The following is a 16,505-nucleotide window of genomic DNA, read 5'->3' as shown; positions in this document are numbered from 1 at the left end:
CCTCTCCTTGGCCCCTGTTTCCGCACTTCACGGCCCTGCTGAGGAGATAGCAGAAGTCTGGAGAGTTCATTTAGCAACTGAAGTCATTAAGGAATCACACTCAGTTGTCTCTGAGCCCTAACGAAGCCAATTCCCAACACTAATGATCGTTCTTCCTTACACTGTCAGCCACTAAATATAGCTGCCCATCTACTCAGCACACAGCGCTGATGTTATCTGCTCTGTTTTTACTGGCTCTGCTGCTCTCTGGAAGTTTTCTCTTGTATCAGTGGAAAAGTTCCCTGCTCGGGGAGATGGAGAAAAAATCCATCTTCGTAACTTAATAATTTTTCCACTCCCCTTTGCCTTCCGCCACACACACACACACACACACACTTGCCCTTCCTCACTTACTCACTAGAACTCTTGCCTTAATAAAGAAATGCCTCCTGCTGTTCTTGTTGAGTTTGTGGGTGCTTTGTTTATGCATGGCTTGGGAGACTGCTCACTGGAAACTCTTATTTAATCCCTAAACGGTGAGCAATTTCATCTGGGTGTGCTGCTGCACTTATGCCTCCAACCTGGCCAGGTACAGTCCCCTCTTCTTCCTAACAGGGGAGACTCCACAGGAGCCTGTTTTAGAGCAGTGCAGCAGCAGAAATAAAAACCCATAAGAAGAAAGAGCAAAAATCCTCTAGGGACCAAAAAAGGAGAAAATCCTTTCCAGAGAGCCTCCTAGAGAGCTGCCTGCCTTGCTCTGCCATTGCTCATATTCCTCTCTGAAATCACTGACAATAACTGCTGTGGACAAGCAACACAGCTGGAATTTTCATAGATGGCACAGATGAAAGCAAGTATTACACTCTTCTAATCTGAATGCCACAAAACCAGTGTCAATCTCAACCCCTTAGTTGCTGCCTGTCATTTCTCCAGGAAGATATCCCTGTCCTGATTTTGGGATACTCAGTGTGGGACCATCCCAAAGGCAAATTCTCCCCAGTTTGTCTCCGTGCTTTTTGGAATACATCTCTGATTTTTAACCAGGTATTCAGCTAACTTCTTGCTTCCAGCCACTTGTTACACCTTCTCTTTAAGGGTGAGATGCATCAACTCTCAAATGCAGCACAGTTTAAGCACACTTGACTGGTCTCGTAAGATCCCAACCCACTAGGCTGAAAGATATTCCACCCACACAATTCTCTTCTTATTTGCCTTGTGATCCTGGAGCCTGGAAGGTGTGTATTTTCAGCTTTGCTCCCAAGCCAGGGGAGGAAGGATTTGCTATTATTTTTAATGGCATCTTACTTTCTCAGCTTATCATGTAAGTGCAGGAGTGGGAGCCACAGAACATCTCCATACTTCCTGCAGTCTTTCCAGCTCACCCAGTGCTAGGATGTCGTTAGCAATGGGTGGGACCCCACTGGCACAAGCTGGTGAGCTCCTAAGTGAAGGGAAGGCAACAGCATCTGGCTGTGGTACTCAGGGGCCTTGCTGTGCTAGGCACAGGAAACACTGTCCCTACCAAGCCAGTGTGCCCTGAGGCACGCTGAATAGGACATAGAAATGGGAGGCATACAGGCAGCAGGGCATGGGGTGAAGAGAAAAAGAAATGACATGAGTTAGCAGGACTTTGGGACAGACCCAGAGGAGGGTTCAAACTGAAGACAGCATACATTACAAGCCCCAAAAGACAAGGATGATGTTTGCAAAATAGGCACCAGACCAGACCCAGGAGAACACAGAGTGATGGTGTAAGTAATGTCTTTGTCAGCTGAGAATATTGCAGCAGCTTTTCAGTAACACCACAAGTCTGAGTTGCAGATAAATAAGCAGCCTACAAACCCAAATTCCTAGTTGTTACAGTATGGGTATGACTGTAAAATATAGTGTTACACCCTGTGGATATCCCTCCCGTTGGTAATGCTCCACAGCCTGCCTCACACGCCAGGGACAGAGTCGTGCACTTGACTTCAGTCTCAGTGTCTACTTTTCTTTTAGTAGCACAGCTCTCAACACACATACCCACCAGAGACAGTTTTACCCCACACAGAAATGCAGCTGTTTCTAGGGAAGAGCTCAGCCATATCTTACAGCAGAGTAGGGGATGGGAAGAGTTCAAGTGAGTATGAAGGGGAGCCCTAAGTTTGCTCTTCATCACAACACCCCCCCAGACACATTCCTGAAAAGGAGGGCAGGAAAAGAAAATCCAAAATTAAAACACAGGGAAAAAAACCTCAAACAGACTGAACTGATCTTCCCTGCAAAAGCAGACAGCTTTTCCCACCCCACAGCAAGACAAACAGCATCCCTGCTGACTGCTCACAGAGAGAGGCTGGTTTTCTGAGTTCCTCACCTTTTCTCTTACTTTGTAGGTTTGATCAGACAAATGCCGGTTTCTATTCTCCAGGCTAGTATTAAGCTATTAAATGCACCATTTCACCTTGTTTCCCTTTTATTGACTGTCACCTTCAGAGCTCCTCTTGGCAGTTTGCTCTCCCACTTCTACCTCCCAACTCCCTTCCCCTCCCAAGCACACCATCCCCACCCCGCTCCACCAGCAGCTCAAACACCACCGCTGCCAGCACACCTATAAACTAGAAAACAACTTTCCCCAAATGAATGTAAGTCACCACCACCTCATTTCACTTTTAATTGGTTACTGGTTTACTTGTTTAAGTCAGTTGATAACTACCCTTTACTCCACAGCCTTCCCATTATGAGCTCTGCTGCTCTTCAGGAGGCTGGGTACCTCATGATGGTGGGTTTCCTAATGCTATTGAGCCCCAAGACAGTGTAACTTGTGTTTGCCTGCTCCCTGTTACCTAGCAGGAGTCAGAGGGTGCCACCTCCTGCTGCTGTGACAGAGGAGGTTTAGCATAGAGCTGCCATTTCAATGCTCAGAACATTTGCTGTTTGTATAAGCACACACATTGCTTTTCTTCGATGTAAAAGCCCATGCCAGCAGAAAGAAACCACCAAGAGAAGTGCAGTTTTACCTGGAAAGTAGAAGTTCTCACCTGGGAAAGCTGTGATGGGTTCTGCAAAGGAAAAAACATAACCTAGTATCAGAGTGGGGGATATTACAAGGACACAGTTCATGTCTCTTGATTTGCAGTGGCCAAGTGGAGCAGGCATGTGGCTGTGCCCCACAGAAGCCACTTGCTGGGAACAGAGCGTGTGCTAGCCAGCCTTACCAGGACAGGGAGAAACCCGCTCTCAGACATGTAATAATCTTCGACTCAGACTTCAGAGGAAAACATGTCTGAGGTTGAGGGTAATTTGGATTCAGCTGGCTGGCTTGAGTCATCCAAAGGCAAAGCCTCACCAGCCCAGTGATGAAACCCCCTAAATTTCCAAGAGCAGTTTTGTTTCTGGCTCAACTCTGGCCTCGTTATTCACATGGGAACTGTGTTACTTCTGGGCATCGATGCCATGCTCCTCACTATCTCACAGTGACAAGAAACAAAGGCAAGCAATTTTTTTCTTCTTTCTTTGAAGAAGTAATCTATTATAAATTACTGGATCTGAAAAGCAATAATTGGCACTTATTACTGATTACTTTTTTGCAGAAGTAATAGATTTCTGATTATTTTTAGATTACTTCTGCATTATGCCTGTGAGTCACAGAAGGAGACTCTGGCTCTACTGAGTGCTATGAAATCATCACTCAAGTTCAGAATGTGAATGACACATTTGTCAAAGGAAAAAACTATTGTGACTTATTAGCGTTCTTTCATGCTAAAAAGGAATCAGATTACTTCCCAGGATTAGATCTGAAAAAACAGGAGTAGCCTGTGCTGGAGTCAGATATTCTCATGGCTCTGAGAGAGAAGGAGTAGCACTGTATCTCTGCCATTTCATTATTATTTTGGTTACATTGGAAATGACCCATGAGTTATATTAAAGTTTGCAGTGAGAGCCCTTTGTTAGAAATGATGTGAAACAAACTACCCTTATGGGTTTTAAGATTCCCATTCAACTTTCTGGAATGGGACAAAGAATTTTGCACAGCAGTTTGGTGTGATTTTTAGGGCTGTCGATGCTTTAAACTTTATAATTTACTAATGCTTTTGTTTTGAAATGTTAAGCTTTCGGTTCATGAGGCCCAAGATACAGAAACACTGGAGCTAGGTGAACTGCTGAGCTCAAAAGAAGTTAGATAGGAAATGTTATTAGTGTTAATCACCAGTCTTGCTTCTCTTTAATGCCATAGAAGGCAAGGGATTAAAACACCACTGTCAAATCTTAAATACAGGGAATTTGACATATGGAGTATTAGCTCCTTTGGCAGATGGGAGACCAACAGAGTTCAAAGCATCAAAGAATCTGAGACTGACAGTGCACAAGAGCATCTCTGGGGCAGTCCTGGTCCTCTGTTCTATTATTAATGCTGGTTCCTGCACCATCTTCACCATCACCTGCCTGCACAGGGTGGCAAGAGATGCGACCAGCCCTTGCCAGGCACAATTTGTCTTGCATCTCCTTGCCTGAGATACAACCCTTGGAAGAGAGCATCAGTCCCTCTTGGGTTAAGAGGCATTGGGATCCTCTCCTCCCTTGGTGGGGGAGAGGAGCTTCACTGAATGGGGCCTTTCAAAGTCCAGTGGGGAGAGAGACTCTGCTCTACCTACTTTGCACTGACTTCAGGAGGGGTCAGACGCTTTGTGGGTGTTTAACAGTGAAATTTGCCTCACCCGGGTCACGCAGAATTGCAGCCACTGTGGGCAGCTCTCAGCACAGAGCCCCCTAAGGGGATACTGCTGGTCCCAAGCTCAACTGGGATGGCTCTAAATCCACATCCAACCTATAGGGTCACGAGAGCCATCAGAGTGCACGCATGGATATGCCGGTTAGGGGAACAGTGTAGGTCAACAGCTCCACCAGCAAACTGCTAAAACACACTTTTTTTGCCTTTTTTTTTTTTTTTGACATTTTAAAGTCCTCTCTGCCTTTCACATTGAATGAATCCACCTGGCTTTTGGCCTGGTTCGGGAATGGTGAATTCTAGGACAAAAATTTCCTTTGTTATGCTGTTAACACTGCTGTAAAACCCCTCTGCTATTTTCTTTCTTATTAGAGAAGACTCCTTTTGAACTCATTGCCCCCTCTAAGCGTGTAATACTGACTGACAGCTGGTTTCCTTTGTCTAGCACTTTCCTTTTAAATTTAGTGTATGTCCTTATCACGCAGAATAGTCCTTCGTAACCCTCAGCTGCTCTTCCAGCTTTGCGTGGCACAGACATGTGCTTCCTGCCTCTCGCACCAACAGCCCCCATCCCGCAGAGACTGAGTCCCCCTCATTCCCTTCATGAGCAAGCAAAGTCCCAGCTGAGATCCAGAATTCCCAGTACCACAAGCAGGGGAGAAGTGGCCGATGGAGCCTGAACGGAAAGGTTCTCCAGCCCCACCAGCCACCCCTGGCCCCCACGGCTGGATGTGGAACGTACCCATGCAGTTCTCCAGCGGGATGTCGGTGCCTAGCCGGATGTCATCGAGGGCGAGCTCTCCCAAGTAGCCGTTGCGTATAAATCCCTCAAACACGATCTGCGAGAAACCGGGACAGAAATGTCAGTGCTGGGAGGCACAGAGCGGCTGCTACTCCTGAGGTAAAGGGCAGCAAACATGCTCCTGGCTTTCCCTGCACACCTGCGGATGACCTGAGACTAGTCTTACTTCTTGCCTTGACTCTGCCACCCCTTCCCCAGGGAAAGCTGCCCTGCAGGGATAAGTTCTGCAGAGAGATTGTTACCTGGCCTGGCAGCACGTGGCTTACAATTTGTTCAGTTAAATGCCTCTCTTATGGAACAGAGACTCAGTGAATCAATGTTCTGTATTGCAGGCCACCCCCCCGGCACTTGCACAACGATGCAAGTGGCGCGTAACACTGACTGACAGCAGCAGCAGATCTGGCCTGTGGTATTAACTGGACTATGATCAGAAAAAGGAAGGGAAGGACACAAAATGCACGGCTACATTAACAGTAAAGTGTTGTTCCCATTAATATTACATAAGAAGTATTGAAATGTTAGCGGAGAAGGGTCAATTTATTCCTACTTAATCACAGGCAAAATATATTAACAAAAATAAATAGAGTCGTTAGCTCTAAGAACTGCTGAGTGGAGAGACTTGCATATTTACATAATGATGCTGTTATTTAGCTAATGCCGGCATATTCACATTTAACGCACAAACTAGTCAGCCAGTGCCCATCATTCTTATCTGTAGGCATATTGTGTTTACTGGTATTTTATTAAAAAGCCAAACACACACATGCAAACTAGTCATGCAGCTCCAGTGCAAAGCTTTTCCTGTATATCTCCCTGCCTGCTCTTGAGGGTCCAAATAATTTCCTAGGGCTATGTATTTCACAAACCTCCTCTCCCCAAATTAGGTGACCCCTTCCATCTAGGATGCCCAGGCCACCTCCCTAAAGGGCTCAGCATCTGACTGTGCAGGACACAGAGTGTCAGAGCTGTTGGTACCAAGCTCGGGCCATCATTCCACACGGGAGGTAGCAGCTCCCAGGATCAGGGTCAGGGCTGGAAGCTGGATGGAGCAAGGCTCCCTGCAGGGGTGGTCACTAAGTGCTACCTCAAGACTGCAAGTGTGCTCCCTTCTGCTTTGGAGGGTGCTGGATGCCGTGCTGATGCTCATTAGCAAGTGACAACAGTAGCCCTGGCTCCCCAGCAAACGGCACACTGCCCGGAAGGGCTAATCATGCCAAAGGCACTCCTGGAAGCTGCAGTCTCTCCGTGGGGTGCTGGCAAAGCCATGCCAGAGGGACTCGGGCAGCTGCAGCAAGCAGTACAGCTCCCTCCAGATCATCCCTTCCCTTCCACCGATCTCCTGACAGTGCTTCACCTAGCCCTCTGATCTGGTCTAATGAGGCGTCTGAGAAATGTATTCATGGAGACTGGGGAAGGGCTGTTTGCTGCCTACCCTTAAGAGCTGGCCATGCTCCCTCCCAGCTTCCCACTTCTCCTGGCTGCAGGGTTTGGGTTTGCTCTCTGGAGCTGTGCCTCTTGTCAGACTACCTGATGACCATCAGCTGGGGGGGATGGGAAAAGCACAGAACAAATCGAAACAAAAAAAGAAGGGAAATATTTGGAAAGTGGGAGACTTGAGGAATATAAAAGGCAACAGTCTGAACAAAGGCCCAAGTCTGTGCAGAAGACAGGCACTCTCTGAATAACAAACAGTGTCGTTTAGTTACTATGGTAACTTGAGAAACAATGAAAACAGCCACATTCCCTAATGATGAATGGGCCCTGGATCTGAAACACTGAAATAAAGATGCTGAGATGCCTGCCCAGTCCAAGACACCTTCCCTGAGCATCTTACCCGGTACTCCATGTCGTAGCTCGGCAAGATGATGCGGCCTTCCCTCCACTCCTCCCCTTGGTCCTCCATGATGACCCACAGTGCCTTGTGCTCCTGGCTGGCTTCCCGCCAGACCCGTAGCATCACTCCGTTGCTGCCCCATGCCTGGTACTGGAAGACCATGCAGACAGCACTCCGGGGCAGGTAGATGGCGGGGCTGATGATCCTGGCTCTCAGGCTTTCCCTCCTTCCACTGCTCTGCAGCTGCAGGTAATTCTTGCCACCTGTACGAAGAGGAAAACAACATTATATTATATTATATTATATTCTGTGGGCCCTTGCAACAAGTGTCTCACCTCCTGCCAGGTAGCTTTGGCAGTGCTCTCACACCCGTGCCTGCAGGAACGGGGTCTCACGCTGGCATCTACTTGTGTGCACAGCAAGCCATGCCACTGCTGCGCCCTGGGCAGGGCATCGAGGAGCACACTTTCCTCACCAGTCTGTCTGTCCCAGCAGGAGACCAGCAGCAACACCAGAAAGCGGTAAGCCAAAGAGCGACATAATTAGGGGAAATTAAAGAGCAGTTATTGTCAGAAGAAGCAATGCCATGGTAATGACATTGGCAGGGGGGTGTATTTATTCTGCTGGGAGCTCGCTCAGTGAACAAGCCTGAGGTGGGTTTTTCTAACTGCCAGCACTGAAAATTCATCTCGGGATGGGGATCTCAAGCTGTGTTCATCCTGCCTCTTTTCATCCCCAGCTGTAAATACTCCACAATCAGGATCTAGCTGACAATTTTGAGGATATGCACGACAACAGGAAAGCTTTGCCTCTCAGTTTTTCTGTAGTGCAGCAAAACAGCCCCTAAAGCATAGAACAGAGGAAGGACGTGGTCCCAGTGAGCGAAGTATGCACAGGTAACAACTGGGTAACTGCAAACTTGAAGGCAGCTGAAATACATACAGCAGGGATTCACTTGCTTTAATATTACATTGAATCGTGCCATGCTTTTTGTCAGTCCTCAGGGAGGAGATTCAGTACATTTGATATCTCAGGAGAAGTTCAAGGCTGAGACTGGAATTGGAGATACTTGATATGAATACCGATAGCAGCAAAAGCCCATGGATACAAATCCCTGGGCAGGAATCAGTGGTTTCCAGCCCTCTCCAATGAGAAGCCTCCTCAAAGGAGTTTCCCATTTGCAGCTTGAATGCCTGAAGTCCCTTAGCACAGACTGAAAGCCAAGCGTGTAGCTGATGTGATCCTTAGCTGTCCCCCACATCATGCCCAATGGCCAGCTGGAGTCCCTGGGGTTGCTCCAGCTGCAGTGCCTGCAGCACCAGGCAACACGGACAGGCCAACAGGATATTGCTGTATTTTGCATTTCACTCAACAGAAGGACGAATGTACTTCTCTTGCTACACAGTGGGCAAATGTCACTGGTGTTTCATGCCAGCTCTCCTGTAGCCCATGGGGGTTATGTCTGCCCCAGGGCCACACCTAAGGGTCTGTCACTTCCTTTCCTCACATCTTAGCCTGCTGAGCTTGATGGACAAAGCACTAAGTAGCAGCTTGGCTCCTGCTTGCCCTGCTCCCTCTGTGGCTTCAGTGCCCACAGCAATGGCAGAAGAGTAGCGTCTGAACTGAGAATCTCACAAAGTGCACCCAAAACACCTCCAAAACCAGAGAGACCTGAACTTAGACCCCAGGCGTGGAAAGACAAGTTCCACCCAGAAAACAGCAGCTGACCTCGCTGCTGCTCAGCGATCCTGATCCCCAGCTCAGGGGAAATGGGTCGGTGGTTGCACTGCCACTGGCCCTGCCGCAAGTTTGTCACTGCCAGGGAGCTGGGCTGAAACCAACCACCGTGAGCTACACAGCTTTCTAAGATAAATTTAGGACAGGACAGCAGAAAGATCTGCCATCACTCTGCTCCTGGGATGTATGGTCAAGACATTTCAAAAGCGTAGCCGCTCCATATGATCTTCCAGTGACTGTGCTGCGTGAAGGACAAATCTGTCGCTGACCGGCCACATAAAGAAAGAGCACTGTTTTCCAGCAATATTTTCCAGCACCTATGAAATGTACCTGGGCCACTTGGCACTTTATGCCAACAAACAATAGCAGAGAAAGAGATGAAAGTATGTTTGCCCACTCCTGCTTGAGTGAATCACTTGAAAAAGTACCATGCCGTTCTCTAATGGAAGAGTGTTCTTGTGATTTACCTCAGAGTGGTAGTGGTGGAGATGCGGCAGATAAACAAGTGGAGGAAGGCAAAAAAAAAAAAGAACAAGCTGTACTCCATGCTTAAGGAGTGATAAGGTATAATAAGTCATCAAGGTCTCCTGAATTAAAATCCTCTTTTTGTAATTCACTACAAGCCTCTTCAAAGAGAAAAGCAGCAACAACAAACAAGGTGGAAGAGCAAATCAGACTGCGATCGCACAATTATCTCACAGCTGAAATGGTCTCACAGGGAAATCTTTAATAAAAGCACCACCCAGGCTCAAGAATGATCAAATCCAGATCCTCAAAGTTCAGGACCAACCTTTGGTGCCAGTATTTAGGCAGCCTGTCTGAGTGCATGGATGCGAGCCATCCTTTCATCCACCCAAAGCCCACATGGGACTGTGTTTACTGTGCAGCTGGAAACCCCCCACAATCCACACCCCTCACTGGGAGCAGCTGGTACCCAGTGCCATTGCCTCCATCACTTCAGGAAAAGATTTTTTGTGCCTCTGAGTCACATCCCTCCCGCCAGGGATGACAATGACCTCCTGTTTGTTCCCATTCCTATCAGGCTGTGGTATCAAAGATACTCCTAAACTGCAGCCAAAACCAATGGCCCCCTCAATCGCACAGGCTCCTTCAGAGCCACAGGAGGCCTCCCACATCCTGCTTCTCCTGTTCTCCCTGCCCAGTGCTTGCCGGGGCCCATATTGCTCTCCAGGACCTACTGGCAGTCCCTAGGGCCGTGGGGAAGATCAGTCTTCAGGTGATGAACCCAGATGCTCCCCTGCAGGTAGCAGTGAAGGTTTGGGCACCATGTGCTCCCCTCCTGGTACCAGTTTCTGGAGTGGAGAACTTGAGTGCAAGCAGACATGTCTTTCTGCATCATTTGAAGATGAAATGGCTGGATCACTCTGATGGCTAGCTGGACCTTCTGAAAAGCCCTGCAAATTTGCTGAGATTGACTGAACAAGGGCACTGTGGAGCTAATTGTTGGAACAGCATGTGGGAGCCCGGTGGTTCCAGTAGCTGCTCTGTTTGATACAGTCAATGGAAGTGTTTGGCACAGAAGGAACCTGAAAGGCTGATTTCGACTGCTAAAACACTTGAAGGGAGCTTTGCAATGATGAGCTGATCAATTCTTCCAGGATTAGAAATAAATTTTAATCTCTTTCCCAGAACTTTGCTTTGCAGCCTCTATTCCAGATAACACTGCAGCTACATCCCCCACCAAACTGGCACTGGCAGTTCAACGTGCTGGCTCAAAAAAGGCAAGACAAACCTGCCTCAGGCATTTTAACCTACCACTGCTTTTGCAACTGACGCTACAGCATAAATCTCATGGAAGATTTATGGGATCATCTGGGTATAGGAGAGCCAAAGGAGTGTGAACACGCAACCACCCCAGCCAGATGATGGCAGAGTCACTTGTATGTGAATGGCAGCGAGTCCTAGATAAATCATCAGCCGGGCCCTGCAAACAAACCATCTGGCCAATGTGGTTTCCTCTTGGCATACCCATACCCTCCTGCTAGCAAGCCATCTGAGAGGACATTAGGGGCAGTGGGGGGATGAAGCCTTGTGGTCTGGGTCAGGCTGCAAGTACAAGCTATGGCAGCTGCCCCCTCTGCAAGGTCAGCCTGCTTGTGCTTGGGTCCTGCATGTCTCACCCCCTCTCCCAAGAAAAACACCTTTCCTCATCGATCTCAGCAGCACATCTGGAGGTCTTCCAGCAAAACATGTTGGGCAGGATGTACACAAGCAATTACTGAGATTCCCCCTGCATCTCCACCTCACTGGGTATCATTGAGTTACAGCTGCTGCCGCTCCTATGGAGAACCCACGCTGAGTTGTCTTCACTTACGTCCCTCCAAAGGTCACTACACTCTTCTTCATTGCAAAGTTTGTTTCATGGTGTGTTTTAGTAGCAGCACCACATCCCAACGGCAGCCACCTCTTGTCTACCAAATCCCATAGGTGACACCTCTGCCCTGGGCCCTCTCTGCTGCTTGCACACTCCAAAATACCACCCTGACCATGCTGTGGCAGGACCAAGCAGGGCCTGATCCCGCCATTCTTCTAGTGCATGAAAGCCCTTCCCTTTTGCTGGGTGCGGATCAGCTCAGATCCCCTCATGGCTGCAGGATGCTCTGGGAGCAGGGGGATGCAGCTGCATGAATATGCAGATTGAAACTGGATAGTTATTATATTCTTAATTTTTTGGCAAGTCATGCAAATTCACCTCAAAAGGCTGCCACAATAATTTCAGTGACAGGCTTGTCCTCAATGACAGACTTTCATTTATGAAGGGAAATCAATCCCCCGTAGAACTAATATTTATATTAACTAGATCACTGCATCTGCTGGAAAATCCCCTCAATTTTGATTATGTGTTAATTAGCCTGCCAAGTCCTTGCCATTTCACTCTCTACATCAGTCCGTGAAAAGGCATAAAACCCCACACCTGCCCAGAACCAAGCCCTCTGCCTGCTCTCCGGAGCCTTTCTAATGGACGAGCCATTACATCCTCTCTCTTAATTAAGCTTCACGTCCTCAACAGCATGGCACAGTTGTGAGTCCTACTGCCTCCCCCCGGAGTGCATGGAGGGCACAGTGTCCCTGACAAACCAAATGCCAATTAGAGCCTGAGATTTATGCTAAGTGAGCTTCTTGCCACTGCGCCGCGTCCACCACCAGCCCAGCCGGCACCCTGCATACCCCTACATGAAAGGGTGCCCACAGACCCACCCACACCCAGCATCTTGCATGCACAATTAACAGCATTAACCACGTCAGTGCTTCCAGCGCACACTGCAGCTTGCTCATGTGCACACATGCTTTCCTGAGCCGGGCTCTGTGACTCACAGGCTGCTAAGTCACTGCTGTGAAGTGATGGAGTGATGCACATGCTAAGATCTGTGAGACAGCGTCTTGCTTTGCAGAGAGCATTCCAGCCAGGTTTTATAGGCAGTGTGTGTCACTTGTGTTTGGGACCAAAGAGTGACTCTCTCTACAGCCCAGTCCAAGTGAGTGGGAGTTTTGCTGGCAATGAAGGGATAGACTGTGGCCATGCACCTTTGCTCATAACAGAGAGTATGGGCATGAGGATGGCCACAGCCCGACCACGTCCTGGCCCTAGCAAACTTCCCCTGATCTGGGTACTGGGGGATCTCAGCTCCACCATGCTGCAGGCAGCCAAGGCATGAATGGTTCAGGTTTGTTGTTCCTCCACTGTGCAAATCATGGTCAGGAGAGCATGTACAGCTTTGCTGAGAGGCAGTCTGTGGTGCATACACTGCATGTGTGATGCATACACTGAATGTGTGGTGCATACACTGCATGTGTGGTGCAGACTGCTGGGTATGTGGTCTCCTTCCCACAGCATGCAGCTGCTCGCTCATTGCACAGAAGTGCTTGACTTTTACACCGCTTTGCATGCAAAGCTGCCTCCTACTTCAAAAGAGGCAGGTTTGACCCCAGAGGTCAGAATGTGTCCTCAAGGCATAAACCCTAAGAGTAAGTCTCATGAGAGTAAGTGCACACCCACTTGAGCCCACCCCTGCTCCATTAACACCATGAAAACCTTTCTGCTGGTTTGGACAGAGTAGGATCAAGGGCTTTAGGCAGCAGTTTTCATGGAACTGCAGGAAAAACATGAAACTTTCCCTTTTAAAGATCCCATGGGAAAAACATCAGAATGGTAAAGGGTCACCATCAGCATAAAAACAGCTCAACATTTCTTTTCCTTAAAAAATAAGGTCTTACGAAACTTCAGAGCACTACAAACATTCTTCTGCTGGAAACGCTTTGAAACAAATAAACCTTTCCCTGCAGCGCCTGCAACCCAAATGAGCAGCATTCCTGACCCTCAAAGCCAGCAAGGCCATGGCCCGCAGCAGAAGCTCTCGGTGGGCTTTGAAGCCCAGCCCAAGAGCTATGTGGTCAGGAGAGCTGCAAGGTTAAAACTGCTTCCTTTTCTGTGTGCATGTACAGCTGCCAACACCCAAACAACACCGGGTTCACAATGCTGCCAGGGCCCTGAACGCTGACACCGCGTTCACCCGGTGGAGAAGCAGTGTGTGGTAGAGGTGCAACCTCACAGCGCTCTTCTAGGACCACAGGGTATTTACTTACTGACTGCAAGAAAAGGGGAGGGGAAAAAAAATGGGCAAAACACAGCAATTCCAGCTTTGCAGTGCTGGCCTCTTAGCATAGCATCACTCAGAAGCAATGCAGACGCACCTAACAGCTTAGGATATGAGCCAGGATTTTTATACCCTTCAGGATCAAGACCACAGTGAAGAGTTGTGCTCAACTTGCCAACCCAGGTTTATTTTCAGGTCTTAAGACCTCTATCTTGACACCAATGGCACATTGCCATTGCGTGCAGCAGGACGGGGGGATGAAGCCTCATTGAAACCTGAACTTGTTGCTCCTTGAACCGTGCTAGGTGCAGCTAAGGGGAATCTTTCTACAGACGGGAAACATCTGAAAATACACAGAGGGAAAAATCCTAGCAATCCCTTGTGGAGGGCATGGAAAAGGGAGCAACAGTATTTTCTAGACTTGCAAAGGGCAGGGTAACAGCTGGAACCATGCTGGGTTTCTGCTGAGTTGAGCACTTTTGGTCCACTTCCACCAACGGGGTCCCCAGACACGTAATGGGAGCCTGCAGGAGAGGACGTGGAACTAATCCATGGTGTGAAGAGCCCAAGGAACACAGGGCTAAAAAAAGAAACGCAGAGCTGCCTGAAAGAGTATCTTGGAAATAAAAATAGTGGGATGAGAGCAGTGGGTGTCTTGTCAGTCTCGAGAAGTTCTCCATGCCAAAGATGAGGAGGAATTGCATCCAGCGCATAACATGAAATTGGGAGATATCTGAGGAATTCAGGCCTGTCTCTCAGCAGACTTTTCTAATCAAGTGCCTCACAGAGGATATTTCACCATGGTCATTTCCTCCCCCTTTCTCTCATGCAGACTGAGCCAGGTTCCTCCTCTCATTATTATTATTTTGTTCCCCTTTTCATTTTAATTTTTGTTTTTGCCATTTTCAGAAGAAATAGAAACACCTCCCGCATGGCTCTTAAAGGCACAGCATACTTCCTTGCTACCATGGAGCAGCCATGGCCTCTAGCCCAGGCCAGCAGCTTTAAATCAGAGTAAATTGGGCTCCAGCAGCTTTGAGTTCCCGTTAGCTTTTGCCCTGCCCCTAAACCAAGCACAGCTGCTCTCCTTCACCCAACTGCTCACCCCAGGGTGGGGAATTCACAAGAAAAGACCACCCCGAACAAGGCCTTTTCATTCTTTACTCCCTGGAGTCTGAGGATGGATTTTCTAAGTAGAAACAAAGTGCTGGAGGGAGTGCGAGGGAAAGGCAGGGGAAGAATGGGGGAGTGTGAACTGAACAATGCTTCGATTCTGTCCCCGCCGAAGGGCTGGCATTGCCTCTTTTTCATGTTTTTCAAGTTGCTTTTAAAAGCTGTGTGGGGAGGAAAAAAGCAAATAGTTGTTTCCTTCTGTGTCACATCTTAATTTCTAAGAGCAGACCAAAGCGAGGCATGGCAGTGATGCCTTTGCATGTCAGCCCTTCTGCAGCCCTGCTCTGTGTGGGCAAGGCTGCAGCACAGCAGTGCCGACAGCCATCCTTCAGTCTGTGACTGGTGTCTGCTGCTGACTTCTCTCACCACCATGGGCAAGTCACTTCAGCCCCCTGGAGCTGCTACCTCCTCCTTTTCCTCTGCCTGTACAGAGCCAGTGATTAGCCAGGCAGGGCCCCAGTGCCCCCGCCTTATTAGTGCTTCAGTGCCCAGCTCAGCACAGCACTGTAAGAGAGACCTGGCACAAAACCAGATCGTTGCACTCAATACGAAAATGTTCCCTGGGTGCAGTGATGAAGTTTTGCAATTCATAACTAACTAGGAAGGAGAAGAAAGGGTATAAGAAGGGTAAAAACCAGAACTGCATGCTGAACTGTCTGAGGCATTACCAGCCTCTCCCGGGCTGTGCATACACATGCGCACGTACACAGTCTTCCAAGAAACTATGGCCAGCTAATTGTAGGGAGACTCGGGGGAGAGGAAATGAAATGAAAAATTGAGTCTGAGTTATAAAAATAAGTAATTTTTATCCTACTTGCAGGAGGCTTATATTAATTAAACATTATTATAGCGAATGAGATGGGGAGGGTTATTAAGTCTGGGCCTGGCTGTAAGTGTTCTCTCCTGTTGCCTGAGGCTCCACTGAGCTCCAGATATTAATCTTCTAAAGCACTCAAATGCTGAAGAGATAAACACTTGAAATATGAAAATATTTTTCTCCATAGCAGACGCTGTGTCCCTGTGTCACGCCGAAGAATTTGTCAGATGTCCATACAGGCTGCACTTACAGCATTACCGTGTCTCTTAGAAAAATGCCAAGCACCTCAGGAGCCGAAGAGAGAAATGATGTGTGCATTTGTGTGGGGGTGATTTGTGTGTGGAGATGTAGCAGATTCTCCTCTTCCCATATGTTTCTGGAATACATATTTTCCTCTTTAGCACTGCCTACCAGGTGTTGGCTGCACAGCTTTCCAACTGGCTGGCAGCACTGCCAATCTGGCCAGAGCCTCTGCCAGGTGGCTAACAGGTTCGCCTGCATGTTTTCATCTCAAGACTCAACCTTTACTGGGGAGGGCACAGAGGAGCCCACAGCATGCATGCCACCGTGGGCACATGGCATGCAGACACTGGAGTCACCAGGCATCGGGGCAGAGCTGAAGAGAGGTAAGAGAAGCCAGCTCTCCTTGGGGGAGTCTTAAGCAATGACTGATAGTGAAGTGATGCTGTGGTGACACAGCTTACTGTTGTAAGGAAACTGGCAAATGTTCTTCATGCCACCAGTGCCACAAAGTCAGTGAGGGTAAAGAAAGGGCACTAGTCCCAAGGCTAGTTCCAAGACGTGAAGCTGAAGAACTTAATCTGTCAACCACACTGCCAGAG

General features: G+C 48.4%; 1 protein-coding gene across 6 annotated transcripts in view; it reads right to left on the bottom strand.

Moving 5' to 3' along the window:
- The window catches only part of NRP2 (neuropilin 2), an 88,108-nt gene that overhangs the window by 17,174 nt on the left and 54,429 nt on the right, over window positions 1-16,505 (bottom strand). For 3 of the 6 annotated variants that reach the window (XM_061455346.1, XM_061455380.1, XM_061455363.1), the window contains exons 13-15: window positions 7,321-7,583; window positions 5,427-5,523; window positions 2,976-3,017 (exon numbers count right to left, since the gene is read on the bottom strand). In XM_061455346.1, the coding sequence (XP_061311330.1) occupies window positions 2,976-3,017; window positions 5,427-5,523; window positions 7,321-7,583 (402 nt within the window). The remainder of the gene's footprint in view (window positions 1-2,975; window positions 3,018-5,426; window positions 5,524-7,320; window positions 7,584-16,505) is intronic. The other 3 variants (XM_061455355.1, XM_061455372.1, XM_061455386.1) reach the window with 1 other exon arrangement.

Source organism: Pezoporus flaviventris, unplaced genomic scaffold (genome assembly GCF_033815535.1).
Source record: "Pezoporus flaviventris isolate CSIRO_AGI_PZ_B2104156 unplaced genomic scaffold, CSIRO_AGI_Pfla_v1 ptg000001l, whole genome shotgun sequence".
Taxonomy (NCBI): Eukaryota; Metazoa; Chordata; class Aves; order Psittaciformes; family Psittacidae; genus Pezoporus; species Pezoporus flaviventris.
Note: the sequence above shows the minus strand (reverse complement) of the source record. Positions and strands in the feature narration are given on the sequence as shown.